Genomic DNA, 19,340 nt, shown 5'->3' on the forward strand with positions numbered 1-19,340 from the left:
TCAGCCCTAGCCAGGTTAGAGCACAGGATTGATGGCATGATTACCTCCATCCCACAGGGTGGCAGGAAGCGTGACCAATCCCCCTCCCCTAAGCCTCCTAATTTGGAGCAGGAATGGGTTGAGGATGGGGAAGAGCTAAATATCAAAGATTCTGTGGGGGGTCTGGGAGATTAGTCTGCTTCTGTGCAATCTGGGCCAGAAGATGTCCAGAGGCTTTTGATCCAGACTCTTTCTGACATGGTTCATTCTGCCTTCAAGTTGCCTCCTGCAGAGGTTCCTGAGCAGCCCTCCTGTCCTCTTTGGGGTCCCTGAGGCCACCTCAGGCCGCACAGGCTTTCCCCTTGTACCCACTGTTGAAACAGGTGGTGTATGCTGATTGCAAACTACCTGACAGGATTTTCTTTCCTCCTAAGAGGTTTTTCCTTGTATATGCCATGGAGGAAAGGTTTGCTAAGAAGTGGAGCATGCCAGCCCTAGATGCGGTAGTCTCTTGATTTAAACAAGAACTTAACTTGTCCGGTGGATAACGCATGGGGCTTGAAGGACCCTGTTGACAACAAACGGGAGTAATTATTAAAGGCTTCCTTTTCTTTAGCCAGTTCAGCTATTTGGCTAGCTGTCAAAGCAATTGGAGTCTGCCAGTCCTTAAAGGATCAGGTCAGATGGCCTGACATGCCTAACCAAGAGGATGATCCTGCTGAAAGCAGAGCAGATATACCTTGAACGCTGTGTTTTGCTGTTGATGACCTGAAGGATTCAATACAGCAGGTTTCTCGTTTTGGCTCTCCTGTCTGTACATACGTTTAAAAACTGGTCAGCCGAGCTTCCTTGTAAGAAGTTTATTGCCAGGGTTCCCCTTTCATGGGGAACGTTTGGTTTTGATTTGGACAAATCTAGCCAAAAGATTTCTGGAGATTTGCACTTCCTGTGAAGAGAAAGACCAGGCGCCCCTCGTTTAAAATCTCAAGGACCATTTCCTCCAGGTGTCTCAGCGCCAAGGCAGTCCTACGGCCAAACGGCCCTAGAGCCAGGGGCAAGCCGCAGGACCAGGGCCAGAAGAAGCTCTGAGTCCAAATCTCTTCTAAACCCGGGATGAAGCCCTCCTTTTGAGGGCATACCCCCACTCGATTGAGGAGTGAACTCTCTCAGGCTGCTGTACTTTTGCAGACATTTGGAGAACAGTGGTTCAGGATGAGTGCGTCACCTTAACAGTATCCCGTGGTTGCAAGCTGGAATTACGTGGGGTTCCCCCTCTGAGGTTTCTAAAATCCAGCGTTTCCTTGAATCCTCCAAAGAGAAACTTATTGTTTCAGGCACTACATAATTTATTGCATCGGGGAATAATTGTACAGGTCCCTGTATCCCAAAGGGGTGTGCGGGGTTTTATTTAAACCTGTTTACGGTTCAAAGACTAAACGGGGACACAAGGCCCATTTTGTATCTAAGATTCCTGAACCAGTATTTATTAATCCAATCCTTTCGGATGGAGTCTGTCCGCTCAGTAGTAGCCTCGCTTCGGATGGGAGGCTTTCTAGCCTCTATCGTTATCAAGGATGCATAGTTACACATACCTATCTTTCAACCTCATCAAAGGTTCCTGTGATTTGCAGTGATGGAACGTCATTTTCAGTTTATGGCACTCCTTTTCAGACCTGCCACAGCTTCCCGAGTGTTCACAAAGGTCCTAGCACCAGTATTGGGTCTTTTAAGGGCCCAGGGTTCCTGGACAGCCTCCTATTCAGAGATCAAGCACTACACGCTCTAGAACAGAGCATAGCCTGCACAGTGCGGTATTTAGAAAGCTTGGGCTGGGTCATAAATACTGAAACGTCACCCTTGAGACCAGTTCAAAGTCAAGTATTTAGGTCAAGGGTATTTTTGCCACCCATAAGGATCAGGTGTGTCAGATAAGGGGCACCAGACAACCCTCCATTTGTCTCTGTATGGGTCTTCTAGGAAGGACGGTGTTTTCCTTTGAGGCAGTGCCGTATGCCCAGTTACATTTGAGGCCTATACAACAAGACATCTTGTCGGCTTGGAACAGGAGAGGGCAAGCCCTGGATTATGCCATGTTCTTGTCTCCTCGGGCGAGCTTAAGCCTAAGCTGGTGGTTGCAGGATCAGTACCTGCGAAAGGGAAGATCCTTCCGCCCGGTATCTTGGAGAGTACTGACCACAGATGCAAGTCTCTTGGGTGGGGGAGAAAACCTAGAGGGGCTCACAGCTCAGTGGAGATAGTCAAGGACAGAACAGATTGTCTAAAAAAGGTATGCTACTGGCCTAAAAAAAAACTAAAAATATGTGATCACCAACCTAGTTTGCTGCAATCATAAATACATGCCACCACAAGGATAGAATGTTTAAAAATGATAATTTGGTAAATGGATTGCGCTAACTTCTGTGAAAAATATATATTACCACTCTTAAAACATATATATCTTGTATCTATATCATATCATGATCCTTATGATAACCATACCACTGTTGAGAATACCTTATGGCAAGTGCTAAATATCAAAACATAATAAAAATGAATATATATAAAACAAAAAAGAAGTTATGTGCCAATATTAATCTCTATCTGTTAAATCTCAAATTCTCAGCATATGCATGTACAACACAGTCCCACAAATATCTTAAACATATATGTGTACACCACAGTACAATGAATGTCCTCAGTGAGTAATCACTCCTGTGCAACAATGACATTCCGTCACAATAATTAGTGCTCCTACTTCCACCACTTAGCGTGACTTCACCACCATCTAGTGCAATGGCCCTCACCAGATATATCAAAATATGTGCCTTTTGGTTCATTTGTTTAGGATAACCACTCCGTTTTTAATGGATCCAGCAACCGCCTTCCCAAGCAGTATACTAATGTCTCTTGTTCTATTGATTCTCATAAAGACATATGGGTAGCCATTTTTATTAAAAAAAGTAAAAAAAAATACAGTTAAACTCACATGTTATAGTGCCTCTAAGCCGGCACCAAGCTGATCCAGCCGTATATATGGGGAGGGGAGTCTCACTCTATCTCCTACTCTGTCCCTGTGTCTCCTCACAGCGACGTGCGTTCCAAGCCTCACTTTCATTAGACTGGAAATGACGAGAACATTTCCCAGCAGCCTGTGCGCATTTCGCAATACAGTTTACGTCCTCAGGAAGGGCTTCTTTCCTTCCTTCTAGACCCTGTCATGCAAGCTAGCCTTCCTGATGGCCATCACCTCAGTTAGAAGGGTGTCCGAATTGGCAGCCTTTTCATGTAAGGAACCATACCTAATTCTTCACCACAACAAGGTGGTGTTGCTTCCTATTCCATCCATCTTGTCAGCCTTTTATTTAAATCGGGACATTGTTTTGCCTTTTTTTTTCTCTCAGTCTCGTTCGGCGGAAGAGAATACTGCATTCCTTGGACGTCGCTCGTGCAGTCAGTTTATTTGTCTAGATCTGCGGAGATCCAAAGATCAGAGTCCTTTTTTTGTTTTACCAGAAGGACCCAAGAAGGTTCAGGGAGCTTCCAAAGCTTCCATTGCCAAATGGGTCTGCCAGTTGGTCATTCAGGCCTATGGTCTGAAACGTAAGGCTCCTTCCTTTAGGATGAGAGCTCATTCTACCAGGGGTGTAGGAACCTCCTGGGCTTTTCACTACCAGGTATCTGTATCTCAGATTTGTAAGGCTGCTACCTGGTCTTCAGTGCATACGTTCACAACATTTTATCAAGTGGATGTTCGAGCAGCCGAGGATTCGTCTTTCGACCGCAGTATACTACAGACTGCCGTATAAGGTCTGATGGCTATTGTTGGGCCTTCCTCTCAAGGCTATTGCTCTGGGATGTCCCAGTATGTAATAAATATTAGCCTAACTCTGTGTCCCGTGATGTATGATAAAGAAAATAGGATGTTTTTGTCATACTTACCTGTAATATCCTTTTCTTTGAGTACATCATGGGATACAGAGGTCCCTCCCCTCTTTTTGAGGATTCAGTGCTTGCTACAAAACTGAAGTGGTTCCTGTATGGGAGGAGTTATATAGGGGATCACTTCCTGTCTAAGACTTTGTCTACAAGTGTCCATTCACCTAGAGATGGCGTACAGCCCAGTAGGTAATGACTATTAGCCTAACTGTGATCCGTGATGTACATAAAGAAAAGGATTTTACAGGTAACTATGACGTAAAAATCATTTTTTACAAATATTAATTTGATATGGGTTTCTAATAAGATTTCCTAAAGATTTAGTTGGCACCATTCCTAACAGAAGAGGAAGAGGTGGGATTATCTCTGTTTTGGCTCATTTAGCAGTGTGTAATATAATCTGATATTCTGGCATTCTTCACAACATGGGCTATTCATAGCATAGCAACAGTGGCGGCTGGTGGGTTCTCCTTTAGGGGGAGAGGCAGGAAAACAAACACCTGGCGGCTAGGCACAGCCCCCCCACAGGCGGTCCAGCACCTCTGTGTGGCGGGACTATGGTGTCCTCTCCTGGATTGCGGGCAGCGGCGGCTCTGGTGTCTGCTCCTCCACCTTTCTCCGCCGTGTGTATTGGACATAATGTCACACAAAACTCCAAAAATGGGCTGGTCAGAATGCTTGGCACCCTTAACTTAATATTTGGTTGCATACCCTTTGGAAAAAATAACTGAAATCCGTTGCTTCCCATAACCATCAATAAGCTTCTTACACCTCTTACCTGGAATTTTGGACAACTCTTCCTTTGCAAACTGCTCCTGGTCTCTCTTATTGGAAGGGCGCCTTTTCCCAACAGCAATTTTAAGATCTCTCCACAGGCGTTCAATGGGATTTAGATCTGGACTCATTGCTGGCCACTTTAGAACTCTCCAGCGCTTTGTTGCCATCCATTTCTGTGTGCTTTTTGACGTATGTTTGGGGTCATTGTCCTGCTGGAAGACCCAAGATCTCGAGACGCAAACCCAGCTTTCTGACACTGGGCTCTACAGTATGACCCAAAATCCTTTGGTAATCCTCCGATTTCATTATGTCTTGCACACATTCAAGGCACCCAGTGCCAGAGGCAGCAAAATAACCCCAAAACATCATTGAACAGCCACCATATTTCACTGTAGGTACTGTGTTCTTTTCTTTGTAGGCCTCATTCCATTTTCGGTAAACGGTAGAATGACGTGCTTTACCGAAAAGCTCTATCTTGCTCTGTCCACAAGATGTTTTCCCAGAAGGATTTTGGCTTACTCAGTACATTTTGGCAAACTGTAGTCTTGCTTTTTTATGTCTCTGTGTCAGCAGTGGGGTCCTCCTGGATCTCCTGCCATAGTGTTTCATTTCATTTAAATGTCTACAGATAGTTTGCGCTGACACTGATGCTCCCTGAGCCTGCAGGACAGCTTGGATTTCTTTGGAACTTGTTTGGGGCTGCTTATCCACCATCCGGAATATCCTGCGTTGCAACCTTTCATCAATTTGTCTCTTCCATTCATTCCCAGAGAGATTAGCCACAGTGCCATGGGTTGCAAACCTCTTGATGATGTTGCGCACTGTGGACAAAGGCAAATCTAGATCTCTGGAGATGGACTTGTAACATTGAGATTCTTGATATTTTTCCACAATTTTGATTCTCAAGTCCTCAGACGGTTCTCTTCTCTTTCTGTTGTCCATGCTTAGTGTAGCACACACAAACACACGATGCAAAGACTAAGTGAACTTCTCTCCTTTTTATCTGCTTTCAGGTGTGATTTTTATATTGCCCACCCCTGTTACTTGCCCCAGGTGAGTTTAAAGGAGCATCACATGCTTGAAACAATCTTATTGATCCACAATTTTGAAAGGGTGCCAAGAATTTTGACCAGCCTATTTTTGGAATTTTGTGTGACATTATGTCCAAATTTGCTTTTTTTTTCCCTCTCTCTTTTTGTTTTGTTCCAGTACACACAAAGGGAATAAATGTGTATAGCAAAACGAGTTACTGCAATACTTTTCTGTGAAATACTTGATTTTCTGGAAAAATTTCTGGGGTGCCAACAATTTTGGCTATGACTGTATGCACTACTAAACAAAAGTAGTACACAGCTATACACCCTGGTGCACATCTAGCAAACATTGCATTGCAAATGGGCTCATGGCTTTGCAGGAATTGAAAGAGTCCCTGTTATCATTGCACAGTTTGCTTGAAGGTATATAGAAGGTCGCATATGGTATACTGAGACTATCCTGTCTGTGCCATCTGATTATTCATCATATTAGTAATTTCACCTAGAATGTCCCACTAGTGCACCTGGTTTCTCAGCATAGGAGCCATTGACAAACTCAGCTTCGTTGAAGGTCATAGTACTTCTTCTCTCAGATAACAAAAGCACTTCTTTTCATATCTGTGTTCTGTGTATATCTCCAGGGTATACCCTTTGTGCACTTCATTACTATGTATGAGGTCAGGGGGGTGCTCATCCTTTCTCATATTGAGTACTGCCTGCCATTAGGTAACTTACTAGTTTTGCAGCATATCAAATAAATCTTTTTAGCTTTCTGCCCTGTCTTTGTGAAGTGTAGTCAGTTGTATTTTAGTGGGACAGGGTTAGAAACAGTTTTTTTTCCCAAATATAAACTTTATTCATTTTTAGAGATGCACAACATGGGCGTTAACAAAACATTATACGTACATAAAAGGGGGAAGGGAGGGAGGAGACAATGAATACAAAAAAATAAAATAAAAAGGGCATATACATATGCATATCACGTATATAACATATACATCTCAGACATGTCAATATATTTCTGGTAAACGAACCTGACATGATGAGGTCGAGACCTCCGTAAGCACATAATACTCCCAAAAAAATAAAGAAAAGGTGGAAGGGTTCTGGTTAATTCGGAACAGCCCTGGTTTTGGCGCTTGCCAAACTAATGGCCTCAGCACGAGGCCCTGAGGGAGGTACCCTCTGTCGAGAAGAGAAACTGGTGCCACAGTGCCCAAGTCTTTGTAAATTGTTCGTGTTGTTGTCTCGCAGTGAGCACCAGGTCCTCCATTTTACTGACGTCTTCTACTTTCTGAATCCAGGACGCCACCGAAGGTGGGGTTTGGCTTTTCCATTGAAGGGGGATACAGGATCTAGTGGCGTTTACCAGGTGACATACGACCGATTTTTTTTTTTTTTTGTATCGTTTAATGGACATTGTGTTTACGTGTAAGAGGAAGAAGGCCTGGGTCGTCTGGGATAACGTACTCTGTGAACTTCTGAATAATGGTCCTGACTGTAGACCAGGATAGCTTCGAACAGGACCAAAATATATGTAACAAAGTGCCCCATTCTCTCTGACGTTCTCCAGCAAAGCGCCAAGGTGTCCGGGTAGTATGTATGTAAAGCTTGGGGGGTGAGATACCACCTTGTCAAGAGCTTATAGTTGGTTTCCTGTACTTTCGTACAAATAGAGGATTTTAGGGCAAGTGTTGTGATACGTTGAGTCTGGTTCAAAGTAAACGTACAGTTCAGTTCCCTCTCCCATTTTTTCAGAAAGGCCAGGTGCGCGGTATCTCGGGGGGCGACAAGAAGGTTATACATAGTGGACAGCGTTCGCGGGAGTGTGCCGTTTTCGGAGCAGTAACCTTCAAAGGTAGTCAGGGGTTCAGCAAACCCTTGTGAGGAGGGCAAAGAGGTAAGGAAGTGTCTTAGTTGGACGGCGGTCCAAAAAGGTAATTTGAAGGGGCCCGTGTGATTACTTACGAAAGTATTCGGCCCCCTTGAACTTTTCAACCTTTTGTCACATTTCAGGCTTCAAACATAAAGATATAAAACTTTTATTTTTTGTGAAGAATCACCAACAAGTGGGACACAATTGTGAAGTGGAACGAAATCTATTGGATATTTTAAACTTTTTTAGCAAATAAAAAACTGAAAAGTGGTGCGTGCAAAATTATTCGGCCCCTTTACTTCCAGTGCAGCAAACTCACTCCAGAAGTTCAGCGAGGATCTCTGAATGAGCCAATGTTGTCCTAAATGACTGATGGTGATAAATAGAATCCACCTATGTGTAATCAAGTCTCTGTATAAATGCACCTGCTCTGTGATAGTCTCAGGGTTCTGTTGAAAGTGCAGAGAGCATCATGAAGACCAAGGAACACACCAGACAGGTCCGTAATACTGTTGTGGAGAAGTTTAAAGCCGGATTTGGATACAAAAAGATTTCCCAAGCTTTAAACATCCCAAGGAGCACTGTGCAAGCGATCATTTTGAAATGGAAGGAGTATCAGACCACTGCAAATCTACCAAGACCTGGCCGTCCCTCTAAACTTTCAGCTCAGACAAGGAGAAGACTGATCAGAGATGCAGCCAAGAGGCCCATGATCACTCTGGATGAACTGCAGAGAACTACAGCTGAGGTGGGAGAGTCTGTCCATCGGACAACAATCAGTCGTACACTGCACAAATCTGGCCTTTATGGAAGAGTGGTAAGAAGAAAGCCATTTCTCAAAGATATCCATAAAAAAGTCTCGTCTAAAGTTTGCCACAAGCCACCTGGGAGACACACCAAACATGTGGAAGAAGGTGCTCTGGTCAGATGAAACCAAAATCAAACTTTTTGCCCACAATGCAAAACGATATGTTTGGCGGAAAAGCAACACAGCTCATCACCCTCAACACACCATCCCCACTGTCAAACATGGTGGTGGCAGCATCATGGTTTGGGCCTGCTTTTCTTCAGCAGGGACAGGGAAGATGGTTAAAATTGAGGGGAAGATGGATGCAGCTAAATACAGGACCATTCTGGATGAAAACCTGTTGGAGTCTGCAAAAGACCTGAAACTGGGAAGGAGATTTATCACAAAGACAAGATCCCAAACATACAGCAAAATCTACAAAGGAATGGTTCACAAATAAACGTATCCAGGTGTTAGAATGGCCAAGTCAAAGTCCAGAGCTGAATCCAATCGAGAATCTGTGGAATGAGCTGAAAACTGCTGTTCACAAAAGCTCTCCATCCAAACTCACTGAGCTCGAGCTGCTTTGCAAGGAAGAATGGGCAAGAATTTCAGTTTCTCGATGTGCAAAACTGAGAGACATACCCCAAGCGACTTGCAACTATAATGGCAGCAAAAGGTGGCTCTACAAAGTATTAACGCAAGGGGGCCGAATAATTTTGCACGCCCCACTTTTCATTTTTTTATTAGTTAAAAAAGTTTCAAAAATCCAATAGATTTCGTTCCACTTCACAATTGTGTCCCAATTGTTGGTGATTCTTCACAAAAAATTAAAATTTTATATCTTTATGTTTGAAGCCTGAAATGTGGCAAAAGGTTGAAAAGTTCAAGGGGGCCGAATACTTTCGCAAGGCACTGTAGTACCTCTACGGAAGGCCAAGAGTCATGAGTCCGGAAGTGTCGTGCCTGTGTGCAATTTATAGCCATCATAGCATTCCTAACTTGGGGGTCTAGTCCCGGAGGGAATTGTGGGTTCCCTATAATAGGGTACAGCGGAGAATTGGGTAGGGATAGTGATTGTGTAGTGCAGGATTGTGATCCCACTCAAAGTGTCGTCCCTATCAGAGGGTGTGTTCTTACTCTCGTTTCGAGATGGGCATAGCACCAGACAGCACCTTGCAGAGGGCCTTGTAACTGAGCTTGCTCTAGCTGTGTCCACAGCTTCAGATCCCGGTGCCTCCACCAATCTATAATTCTACCGAGGTTTACAGCCTAGAAACTGTTTTTATTGCTATCCTATGTAGTTAGGGAGGCAGAAGGCAAGGGGTATTCTTCCCTACGTGGACACAGCAGTTCCAGCGCTATTCAAATCATAAAACAATTTTGGTTTTGTATTTGCTTTCTTTATTATAGCCAGGACTAGAAAGTACAAATAAAAAAAAAAATACCTTTTTTTACAGGTAAATATGAGATATTGCATGTGCATATATTGCATTCTTATTTCCCACCAGCAGGTTTGCTCATGCTAATGTGCAGTGACCTGCGTTTTTCTAGGACACATAGAAAAGTTTTATTTTCCATGTGCTCCATTTTTAACACAACGCTGATGTGATGTGCACATGGCTAATTTTTTTTCCCCACTACACTGAATGGCACTGCATAATGCACCACCCTGCTGTGCAGTGACATGAATGAAGTGTCCTTACGTGACCCTTTAAGTAAAGTCAGGGAGAAAAATTAAGCAGCGCAGCACACTGTACCTTCCCGGAGCTGTTGCTGTCACTAGTCCATGCATTGAAATGCTGTGTTTTTATTAAAAAAATTCAGCAAAAGTCCATAGTAATGAATAAAGTGATAATGAATAATATTACACTATTGTATGCCTCTATTATTTTTCCCCATGTGGTTTATGTGAGGAGGATTGGTGGAAATAACCAGGACATAATAGAATCCACATAGAGCTGGTCTACCATTGGGAGCAGGGGGTTACCAGTGTGGAGTATCTACATGCAGCAGCCAGCACATTAAAAGGACACATCAGAATGACCCAGACCATCTGCTGATAACTACTCTAGGCTTAATTTTAAGCCTTTAAGGTGAGGGTACACCTGATGGGGGAGGAGTACACATTGCATGAAGGCACCTAATCACTTTATTCATTACTATGGACTGAATATTTTTAATTCAAAATGTATAGACTTTGTTGCAATATTTACTTAAATCACTTTGCATTGTGTGTGATTCACGGAGCACGAGCACTTTAATACTGTATTAATATATTTATTATTCATTTTTATTATTAATTTTCACTATTATTATTACTTATATTGATTTACAGCACTATCTTGTGTACCAATTGTGAGTAGGAGCGCGGTACAATTTATTTAGGACAAAATGGAACGGGGACCTTGGATTGTGGGTTCCTAGAGGGTAGGGACTGATATGAGTGTGCAGGGATAGGGACAATTGTAGACACTCACTCAGGTTGAACTGGATGGACTGGTGGTGTTATTCAACCTTACTAACTATGTAACTGTGTGTGTATATATGTATATGTGTGTGTGTGTGTGTGTGTATGTATGTATGTATGTATGTATGTATGTGTGTGTATATATATATATATATATATATATATATATATATATATATATATATATATATATATATATATATATATATATATATATATATATATATATATATATATATATATATATATATATATATATAAAATCTCTCATCTGTTTAAAAGCTTAAAAATGCAATTTAAGCCTGTTGCCATTTACCTTAAATATAGGCAAAACCTTTTTTTTTTTTTTTTCATTTTGGGTGGAGTAAGGAAGGTTTAAAACCCGTCAGATTTTTTTTTTTTTTTCCACCATCTGTGTCCCATTGCGGAGAATTATCATCACTTCCTGTCCCATAGCCAAACAGGAAGTGAGAGGACATCCCTGTAAATTGAGGGAATTCTTTGGGGACACCCAGGTTACCAAAACCTAGTGAAAGATTTCCCATCTGTTACTTTTTTGGAGACAACTCAAAATTTCAGACTTTGTTTTTACTTTCAATGATAATGGTAAAAAGGACAAATAGAAAGGGTAAATCTCCCTAAGGGGGCCACAGACCACAATAAAACCTGTCAGGTATTCTAATCCCTCTCCACTCTATCAAAAAATAAAAAAAGTTTCACCTTTAATTTTGCTTAAGTATTTTACGTTTTTTTTTTAGAAGAAAATCTCTCCTTCCTCGAATCTTGCTTATTATTTGAACAAGACAGTGTGAAGCTAAAATATGGGTACAGTACTTTTGCCTTCATATGGTGATATTTGTTATTTTAGGTAAAGGCTGCTACTGGAGAGCAAGTATCTGCTGAAGATTTAGGAGGGGCTGATCTACACTGTAGGTAAGACCATGAATAAACACATAAATCCTAGCTTGGCCGTTTTTTTTCGCTATTGTAAATTTCTTGAAAAAAGCGAATAATTCAGGAAGATACAAATGAATGGCATTTAGATTATCATCGATATAAAAAAATCAGTGCTGGAGTTGGTTTAGAGGCGTCTTGGTATAATGAAAATCTGATCTAGTATTTTCATCTGTGACATTTAGTGTGCCATTTCATCTGTGACATTGATGAGCATTTTTTCTGTCCTTTTTCCATTGTGGCATTTACACAAATCTTGTGTGCCATTTTGGCTCAGACAATGATGTCCATGATTATTACAGTGTTTGTTTGTTTGGTGTGTGTTGTGATGTTTGGTTTATTCATTGACATAACTTGACCATATGGGGATTGTTTGCTGTTATCCTGAAGGATACGTTTTTTATCTTTATCTTGTAAGTCATATATAATTACTTATTTCCTTTCCACTGAAATCACAGCTGTGTATTAAACAGTGGTTAGGACAGGAACATGTACGCTGGCTGGGATTAATTGACAATTTTAGGGTTAGTAGAAAAATTGTTAAAATATAGCTAAGACTAAAGAGGAGTTTTGTGAGCCCCTCGATTTAAATAAAAGGTGCTTGAATATTTTTGACATATGTTCTTGCATGTAGTGTGTGTGTGTAATAAATAAATAAATATATATATATATATATATATATATATATAAAATTACATACACATACAGTGCCTTGCAAAAGTATTCACCCCCCCCCCCCCCCCGGCTTTTTACCTATTTTGTTATAGTACAGCCTTTAGTTCAATGTTTTTTTAATCTGAATTATATGTGATGGATCAGCACACAATATTCTAAGTTGGTGAGGTAAAATTTGTAAAACAATATATACATAAAATTATTTTGAAGAAATAAAAAAAAACTGATAATTGGCATGTGCTTATGTATTCACCCCCTTTGTTATGAAGCCCATAAAAAGCTCTGGTGCAACCAATTACCTTCAAGAGTCACATAATTAGTGAAATGATGTCCACCTGTGTGCAATCTAAGTGTCACATGATCTGTCATTACATATACACACCTCTTTGAAAGGCCCCAGAGGCTGCAACACCTAAGCAAGAGGCACCACTAACCAAACACTGCCATGAAGAACAAGGAACTCTCCAAACAAGTAAGGGACAATGTTGAGAAGTACAAGTCAAGGTTAGGTTATAAAAAAAAAAAATATCCAAATCTTTGATCCCTAGCAGCATTATCAAATATATCATAACCAAATGGAAAGAACATGGCACAACAGCAAACCTGTCAAGAGACGGCCGCACACCAAAACTCTCGGACCGGGCAAGGAGGGCATTAATTAGAGAGGCAGCACAGAGACCCTGGAGGAGCTGCAGAGCTCCACAGCAGAGACTGGAGAATCTGTACATAGGATGACAATAAGCCGTACGCCCCATAGAGTTCGGTTTTACGGCAGAATGGCCAGAAGAAAGCTGTTACTTTCAGCAAAAAACAAAATGGCACATTTTGAGTTTGTGAAAAGGCATGTGGGAGACTCCCAAAATGTATGGAGGAAGGTGCTCTGGTCTGATGAGACTAAAATTTAACTTTTTGCCCATCAAAGAAAACGCTATGTCTGGCGCAAACCCATCCCATCACATCACCCAAAGAACACCTTCCCTATTCGGGATTGGGAAACTGGTCAGAGTTGAGGGAAAGATGGATGGTGCTAAATACAGGGATATTCTTGAGCAAAACCTATACCACTTTGTGTGTGATTTGAGGCTACGACGGAGGTTCACCTTCCAGCAGGACAATGACCCCCAACACACTGCTGAAGTAACACTTGAATGTTTTAAGGGGAATCATGTAAATGTGTTGGACTGGCCTAGTCAAAGCCCAGACCTCAATCCAATAGAAAATCTGTGGTCACAATTAAAGATTGCTGTTGACAAGCGCAAACCATCCAACTTGAAGGAGCTAGAGCAGTTTTGCAAGTAGGAATGGGCAAAAATTCCAGTGGTAAGATGTGGCAAGCTCATAGACTTATCCAAAGCGACTCGGAGCTGCGATAGCCGCAAAAGGTGGCTCTACAAAGTATTGACTTTAGGTGGGTGAATAGTTATGCACATTGACATTTTCTGTTATTTTGTCCTATTTATTGTTTGCTTCACAAGAAAAAAACCTCTTCAAAGTTGTGGGCATGTTCTGTAAATTAAATGATGCAAATCCTCAAACAATCCATGTTAATTCCAGATTGTAAGACAACACAAAAATGCCAAGGGGGTGAATACTTTTGCAAGGCACTATAATGTATAGCTATGTATAGCTATTGAACCCATAGGACAAGCATGACAATAAGACAACTAGCATTTTTAAAAATATGCGTGCAATAAAGCCTTTTTTTTTTTTTCATCTTTTTGTGTTTAGATTTATTCACTGATTGAATAGATATCTATTCTGGTTAGCGAATATTAAAGTTAGGATATAGCTCAGTCTTTCTCAACACAGAGGAACCATTGAAATGGCTTTCTGGTGTCAGGAAACCACATTAGCGTGATGGTCAGTGGGAAGAATGTTCCTTACACTTGTAGTCATTGGGAAGAATTACCCCTTAGACGTGGCTAAAATGAGCATTGATGTTGGTGGAAACTTATCTGAGAGGCAAAAATTGCTCATTGCTTAAAAAACCCTGAGCAACTTTTGGAGGAACCCTAGTTGAGAAACCCTGATAAAGGGATTATAGAGTATTGTACATATTGGGCTGTTACAACCACAACCTTAGTATTTATTTCAACACAGATTTCTTAAGGTGTGTTTTTATTTTATTTTTTATTTTTTGATTGCTACAATTGGCAATAAATAGTCTAGTAGTAGGATGCAAAATAAAACTTGAATGGATAATAAATGGACAGATATATCTATAGACAGACAGACCTGGGTGATTTCCTCCAGTTATGTTAAGACAGGCATGTTTTAACTTCCATATTATAGGTATCAATCACAGAAATGGTGGATTCAGTGTTTTGTTTCAGAAGGTGCAATGTTTTAAAATGATGCTATAATAATTATTTTTCAAAGGTACATTTCTTATATGCTGGGGCTGTTGACTCGCTCTGATTCTTCTCTAAAGCTCGTAAGTCAGCTGTCGTCACCAGCAAATTCATTTATAAATTTCCCCAGAGCAAATTTATTATCTATCATTCAGTGCTCTGTGACGTAATCACTGAGGAAATGGCTAGTTACTTGGAATTAATGTGTAAGGCAAGAAAACAGAGCACAGACAGTATTTTTCTGTCACTGGTCAAAGTTAAATCATTCCGTGCATTTAGTAAAGCACTGCGTAAACTGTTGGTGCTATAGAAATTTTGCATAATGGTGATTGAAGCAGCGTATGTGAAGACCACATTGCTGTTTTGGCAGGTTATTTTTTTTTTAACATAATGTTTAAGAGCCCCTAAAATGAAGAAACTAACAGGAGCTCCAAAAACAGAAAATGTTGTTATTTCATAAAATTCGAACAAAGCGGACTCCCCTTTGCCTAAAAATTTATGTATAGCCAAAAACGTTTTATTTAGTGTTGGATCGAGTATGGAAGTAATAACCCCTGTCATGTTATTCTTTTGCTGCACCTTGCTGGGTAGATTTTCCCTTGTTCTAGAGATACAACAGAAACTAAAAACAAAATGTCCACCAAAGTCAAACACATACAATTGTCACTGGAACAAGTATTCTCTTTGGACGATTTCCTCTCCTGGTTTGGTGACAACTCTAAAACATTGGGTTTCCCATTACATTCTGACTTAGTGAAAGTGGTCATTAGCAGTGGCGTAGTGTGGGTTGTCAGCGCCTGGGACAGGGCAAGTATTTTGCGACCCCTAACCCCATGGACTTTAGCACTCCCAGAGTCTTTTCCAGTAGTACAATATTAAGCCCCTTAGCTAAGCACAAGTATTGTATTTTAAGAAAATACTATTTAAAGTAATCCTAGTATACTCAAATGTATTTTCAAATACTGCCCTGAGGAGGTGCTAGAAGATGGTGGCAGGAGAAATTAGGGACTCTACTATGCGCCTGATTTAGTCTCCTGTGTACCCAACCCCTCTGGTGTAACTAATATAATGTCTAGCTGATGCTCTCCTTCCCACACCCCTTTTCTCCCCGACTGGGGATATTGCATTACTATGTTACAACTCTAATGATCACCATTGATCCACATTTAGTTAGTCTGTACTGTGGACTGGTTTTGCGTGACTCAACCCTACTTTGTATGCTTTGCCTCTGTTTGCTCTAGTCGGAACATGTGCTATGCTCTTACAAATGTTTATCTTGTTTACCTTATTGAAAATCAATAAAGAAATATTGAAATGAGAGACTCACCAAGTAGAATTCCCCTGGGCCTTGCACACATTGTGTGCTGGCAGGGAATGGAGTACTGGGTGGGGGACAGTAAAGGCCACATGGTGATGGAAGCAGGCTGAGGCCGCATCCACTAATGTCTGACTTTGACTCCGAAACCTGTGAGATGGAAGGTTGGCACGGAAAACCAATACAGGAGAATTTGGAGTGTAATGAGGTTCTGGGGAGGGCGATGGTTCCACTTCCAGTCTCTGCTTTCCACTCCTGGATCTGCCACTGCCATTTGTTACTGCTGTAGATAGAGAAGGCTAAGATCCTCCTAAACCCCCTAGACAAAGTTGTCTATCTCTAAGTAGATGCAGTAAAGTTATTTGTATGGCGGGAACAGGAAGGGAGGTAGAAGAGCAAGATACAGCTAAAGTGTATGGAGAGGGAGCGGGGTCAGTTAGCAGCACTGTCCATTCAGCCAACTGGGCCCGCCATCGAGTTGGGTGGCAGAGCTTCATATTGTTACTCATGCACGGGGGACCCAGCTTGTTAACGCCTTGGTGACGACAGTATGCAAATATGTGGCCTCTTGGCGGGTGGGCCTTAGCATTGAGAGACGCATTTTTGTGTACCAGAATGTAAGCACAGCTGTGCCGAGAGCTCCTGTGCTGCGTGCTCCCGACACAGTTACTGGCATCTTATGGAAAGTTTTTCGAGCATGTGACAGCTGTGACAGGCGATCACGATGGCGACATGCTCATAAACCCCGCCCTACCTCCCGGCATCTGAAACTTCTTAAAGGGCTGGGAGGGGCCAGTGCAAAAGGGTTAACATTCCTGCTTGTTTTTTTTAATCTTTATTTAAATTTCCCAAGTGTTCTTCCAGGACAGCCCTTGAGAGATGGAGCTCCTCCCATCGACACAGGAAACACATTGCCACAGTTCAAAAGGCGGTCCCTCAGGTGCCTGGTCAGTCATTTGTGTTTCCTCCGTCGGAGGAACATGTTGCCAGGAACCTGGAGGCCCCTCTCAGGGGCTGCCTGAGAACCTGCAAGCCTAAGGGACCGGGTCCTGGTTTATGGCTGCAGTTTGGGTCCATACCTTTTTTCTTTGGCTCGGGTACCGTCCAGCTGAACCGGAGCAGACCCGTTACCCTCCTCCTTCCAGTGCCGAGGTGGCCAGGGGCAGAATGACGCCGGTTTCCCCCAGGAGTGGTGAGTGGAACCTTCCATCTTCCCTCCTCGTTGCAGGGGGTCGGAGACGCCGAGCGTTCACTTCCGGCGGAACCGCGTCATCACTGCGTGCCGAGACTTCCGGTTCCGGGTCTCCAAGGGTACAAGGAGGAGAGGGAGAGCCAGCGCTGTGCCTGTGAAGCCCGACCAGCGTCCAGCTATACCGGATTAGCGGCGGGATTCGGAGCGTCAGAGGGGGACCATGGAGGCTATTCCCCAGGATACTCCGGCGGAGACAGGCACCAGCCAAACCCAGGTAGGCTGCTGGGCATGCTATTACTCTGGTGGAGTGGTGGTGTTTGTAGGCTGGGCCCTGTAGTACCCCACGGTGGCGGTTTACTCACAGTGAGGTTGTTTGTTAGTGGTGATTCTAAGAGGGACATGGTGCTGACGCTAAGAAATCCTTTGTCTTCTTATTTTCAGGCTAAAGAGATGCCAAGGGAAGACAAGACAGGCCGCAAAAAGTGCCCTAATTGTGGGAATAGGTTGTCCTCTGGCTCTAACAAAGCCCTATGCAAGCAATGCATTGCAAGCTTGCTTAAATCTGAGGCAGATTCCCCTTTAGCAAAGTTTTTGGGCTCCTTTAAAGAGGAAATGGCGTCGACCTTTAAGTCCCTCCGGGAGTTAATCACTGACGTGGGATCAGCTGCAGCTGCCTCCACGAGTAAAACAACTATAATCTCATCCTCACCATGCCTTACAACACCCAGCTCAGGGGAGCCCCGTATGGTCAGGGAGCCTAGCCCCACGTTGATTAGCCCCGAATCCTCTGACACTGACTCGGGTCAGGAAGAGGATCAAGCAGCATCTAAAGCCTCAAAATATAGATTATCTCTCGAGGAAGTAGATGAGCTAATGGGGGCTATCTATGATACGCTGGAAATTGAGGAGGAAGAAACTCAGTTATCCAGACATGATCAAATGTATGAGGCTCTGGGGAAAAAGAAAGCAAGGGTTTTTCCTATACATAAGGGCTTTCTGACCTTGTCCTTAAGGAGTGGTCGGAACCAGACAAGAAGGTTTTCTTTCCTAAATCCCTTAAGAGAAGGTTCCCTTTTGATGAGAGCCCAGAGGCGGTCTGGAATAAAAATCCAAAACTAGACGCCCCTCTGTCCAAAATCTCAAAGCAGGCTGATCTGGCCTTTGAGGATATGGGCCACCTGAAAGATCCCATGGACAGGAGAACAGACATTGTCTTAAAGAGGGCCTGGGATGCCTCTATGGCAGGCTTAAAACCAGCTCTAGCCACTTCCTGTGTAGCTAGAAACCTGGAGTTCTGGTTATCGCAACTACAAGAACACTTAAAGGCAGGCACTCCTAGGGGGGAGCTTTTGAAATCCTTCCCTATGCTTTTTAAGGCCACCAGTTTCATCTCTGACGCCTCCACGGACTCCGTTAAATTTACGGCTAAATCTGCAGCACTTTCAGTGGCAGCAAGGAGGTCAGTATGGATGAAAACCTGGGGGGGAGACACGGCGTCTAAAACCCGCCTGTGCAGCGTCCCTTTTACAGGAGACTTACTCTTCGGGCCTGAATTAGACTCCGCCTTAGAAAGGACGGCGGACAAAAAGAAAACCTTTCCCGCAAAAAAGAAAAATTTTCAAAGAAAATGTTTTCGTCCCTTTAAGGAACCCTCTAAATCAGAGAAGAGTTCAACCCCCAAAAAACATTGGTCGGGACATAAAGGGAAAGAAAAAGGGGGCATACTGTTTAGCCGCCCCAATCAGGATCCCAAACCCCAGTGACGTCAGGGTTCCTGTGGGAGGAAGATTAAGCAAATTTCTTCCTCAATGGGAAGAGACAACCTCGAACGAGTTTGTCTTAAATATAATAAAAAGGGGTCATGCGCTGGAATTTCACAGCAACCCTCCTTCCAAGTTTCTGGTGACAAAGCTTCCAAGTCACTCAGAAAAGGCCAGGGCCTTACCTTTACTAATAGGGGAAATGGTAGATCAAGAAGTATTGACACCAGTCCC

At 42.7% G+C, this 19,340-nt stretch overlaps 1 protein-coding gene across 1 annotated transcript in view; it reads left to right on the forward strand.

Moving 5' to 3' along the window:
* MCCC2 (methylcrotonyl-CoA carboxylase subunit 2) overlaps nt 1-19,340 on the forward strand; it is a 156,760-nt gene that overhangs the window by 64,476 nt on the left and 72,944 nt on the right. The window contains exon 8 of the mRNA XM_077462494.1: nt 11,728-11,792. Coding sequence (XP_077318620.1) covers nt 11,728-11,792 — 65 coding nt within the window. The remainder of the gene's footprint in view (nt 1-11,727; nt 11,793-19,340) is intronic.

The sequence above is a fragment of the Lithobates pipiens genome, unplaced genomic scaffold (assembly GCF_037356315.1).
Source record: "Lithobates pipiens isolate NorthernLeopardFrog02 unplaced genomic scaffold, aLitPip1_a1.2 Scaffold_3, whole genome shotgun sequence".
Taxonomy (NCBI): domain Eukaryota; kingdom Metazoa; phylum Chordata; class Amphibia; order Anura; family Ranidae; genus Lithobates; species Lithobates pipiens.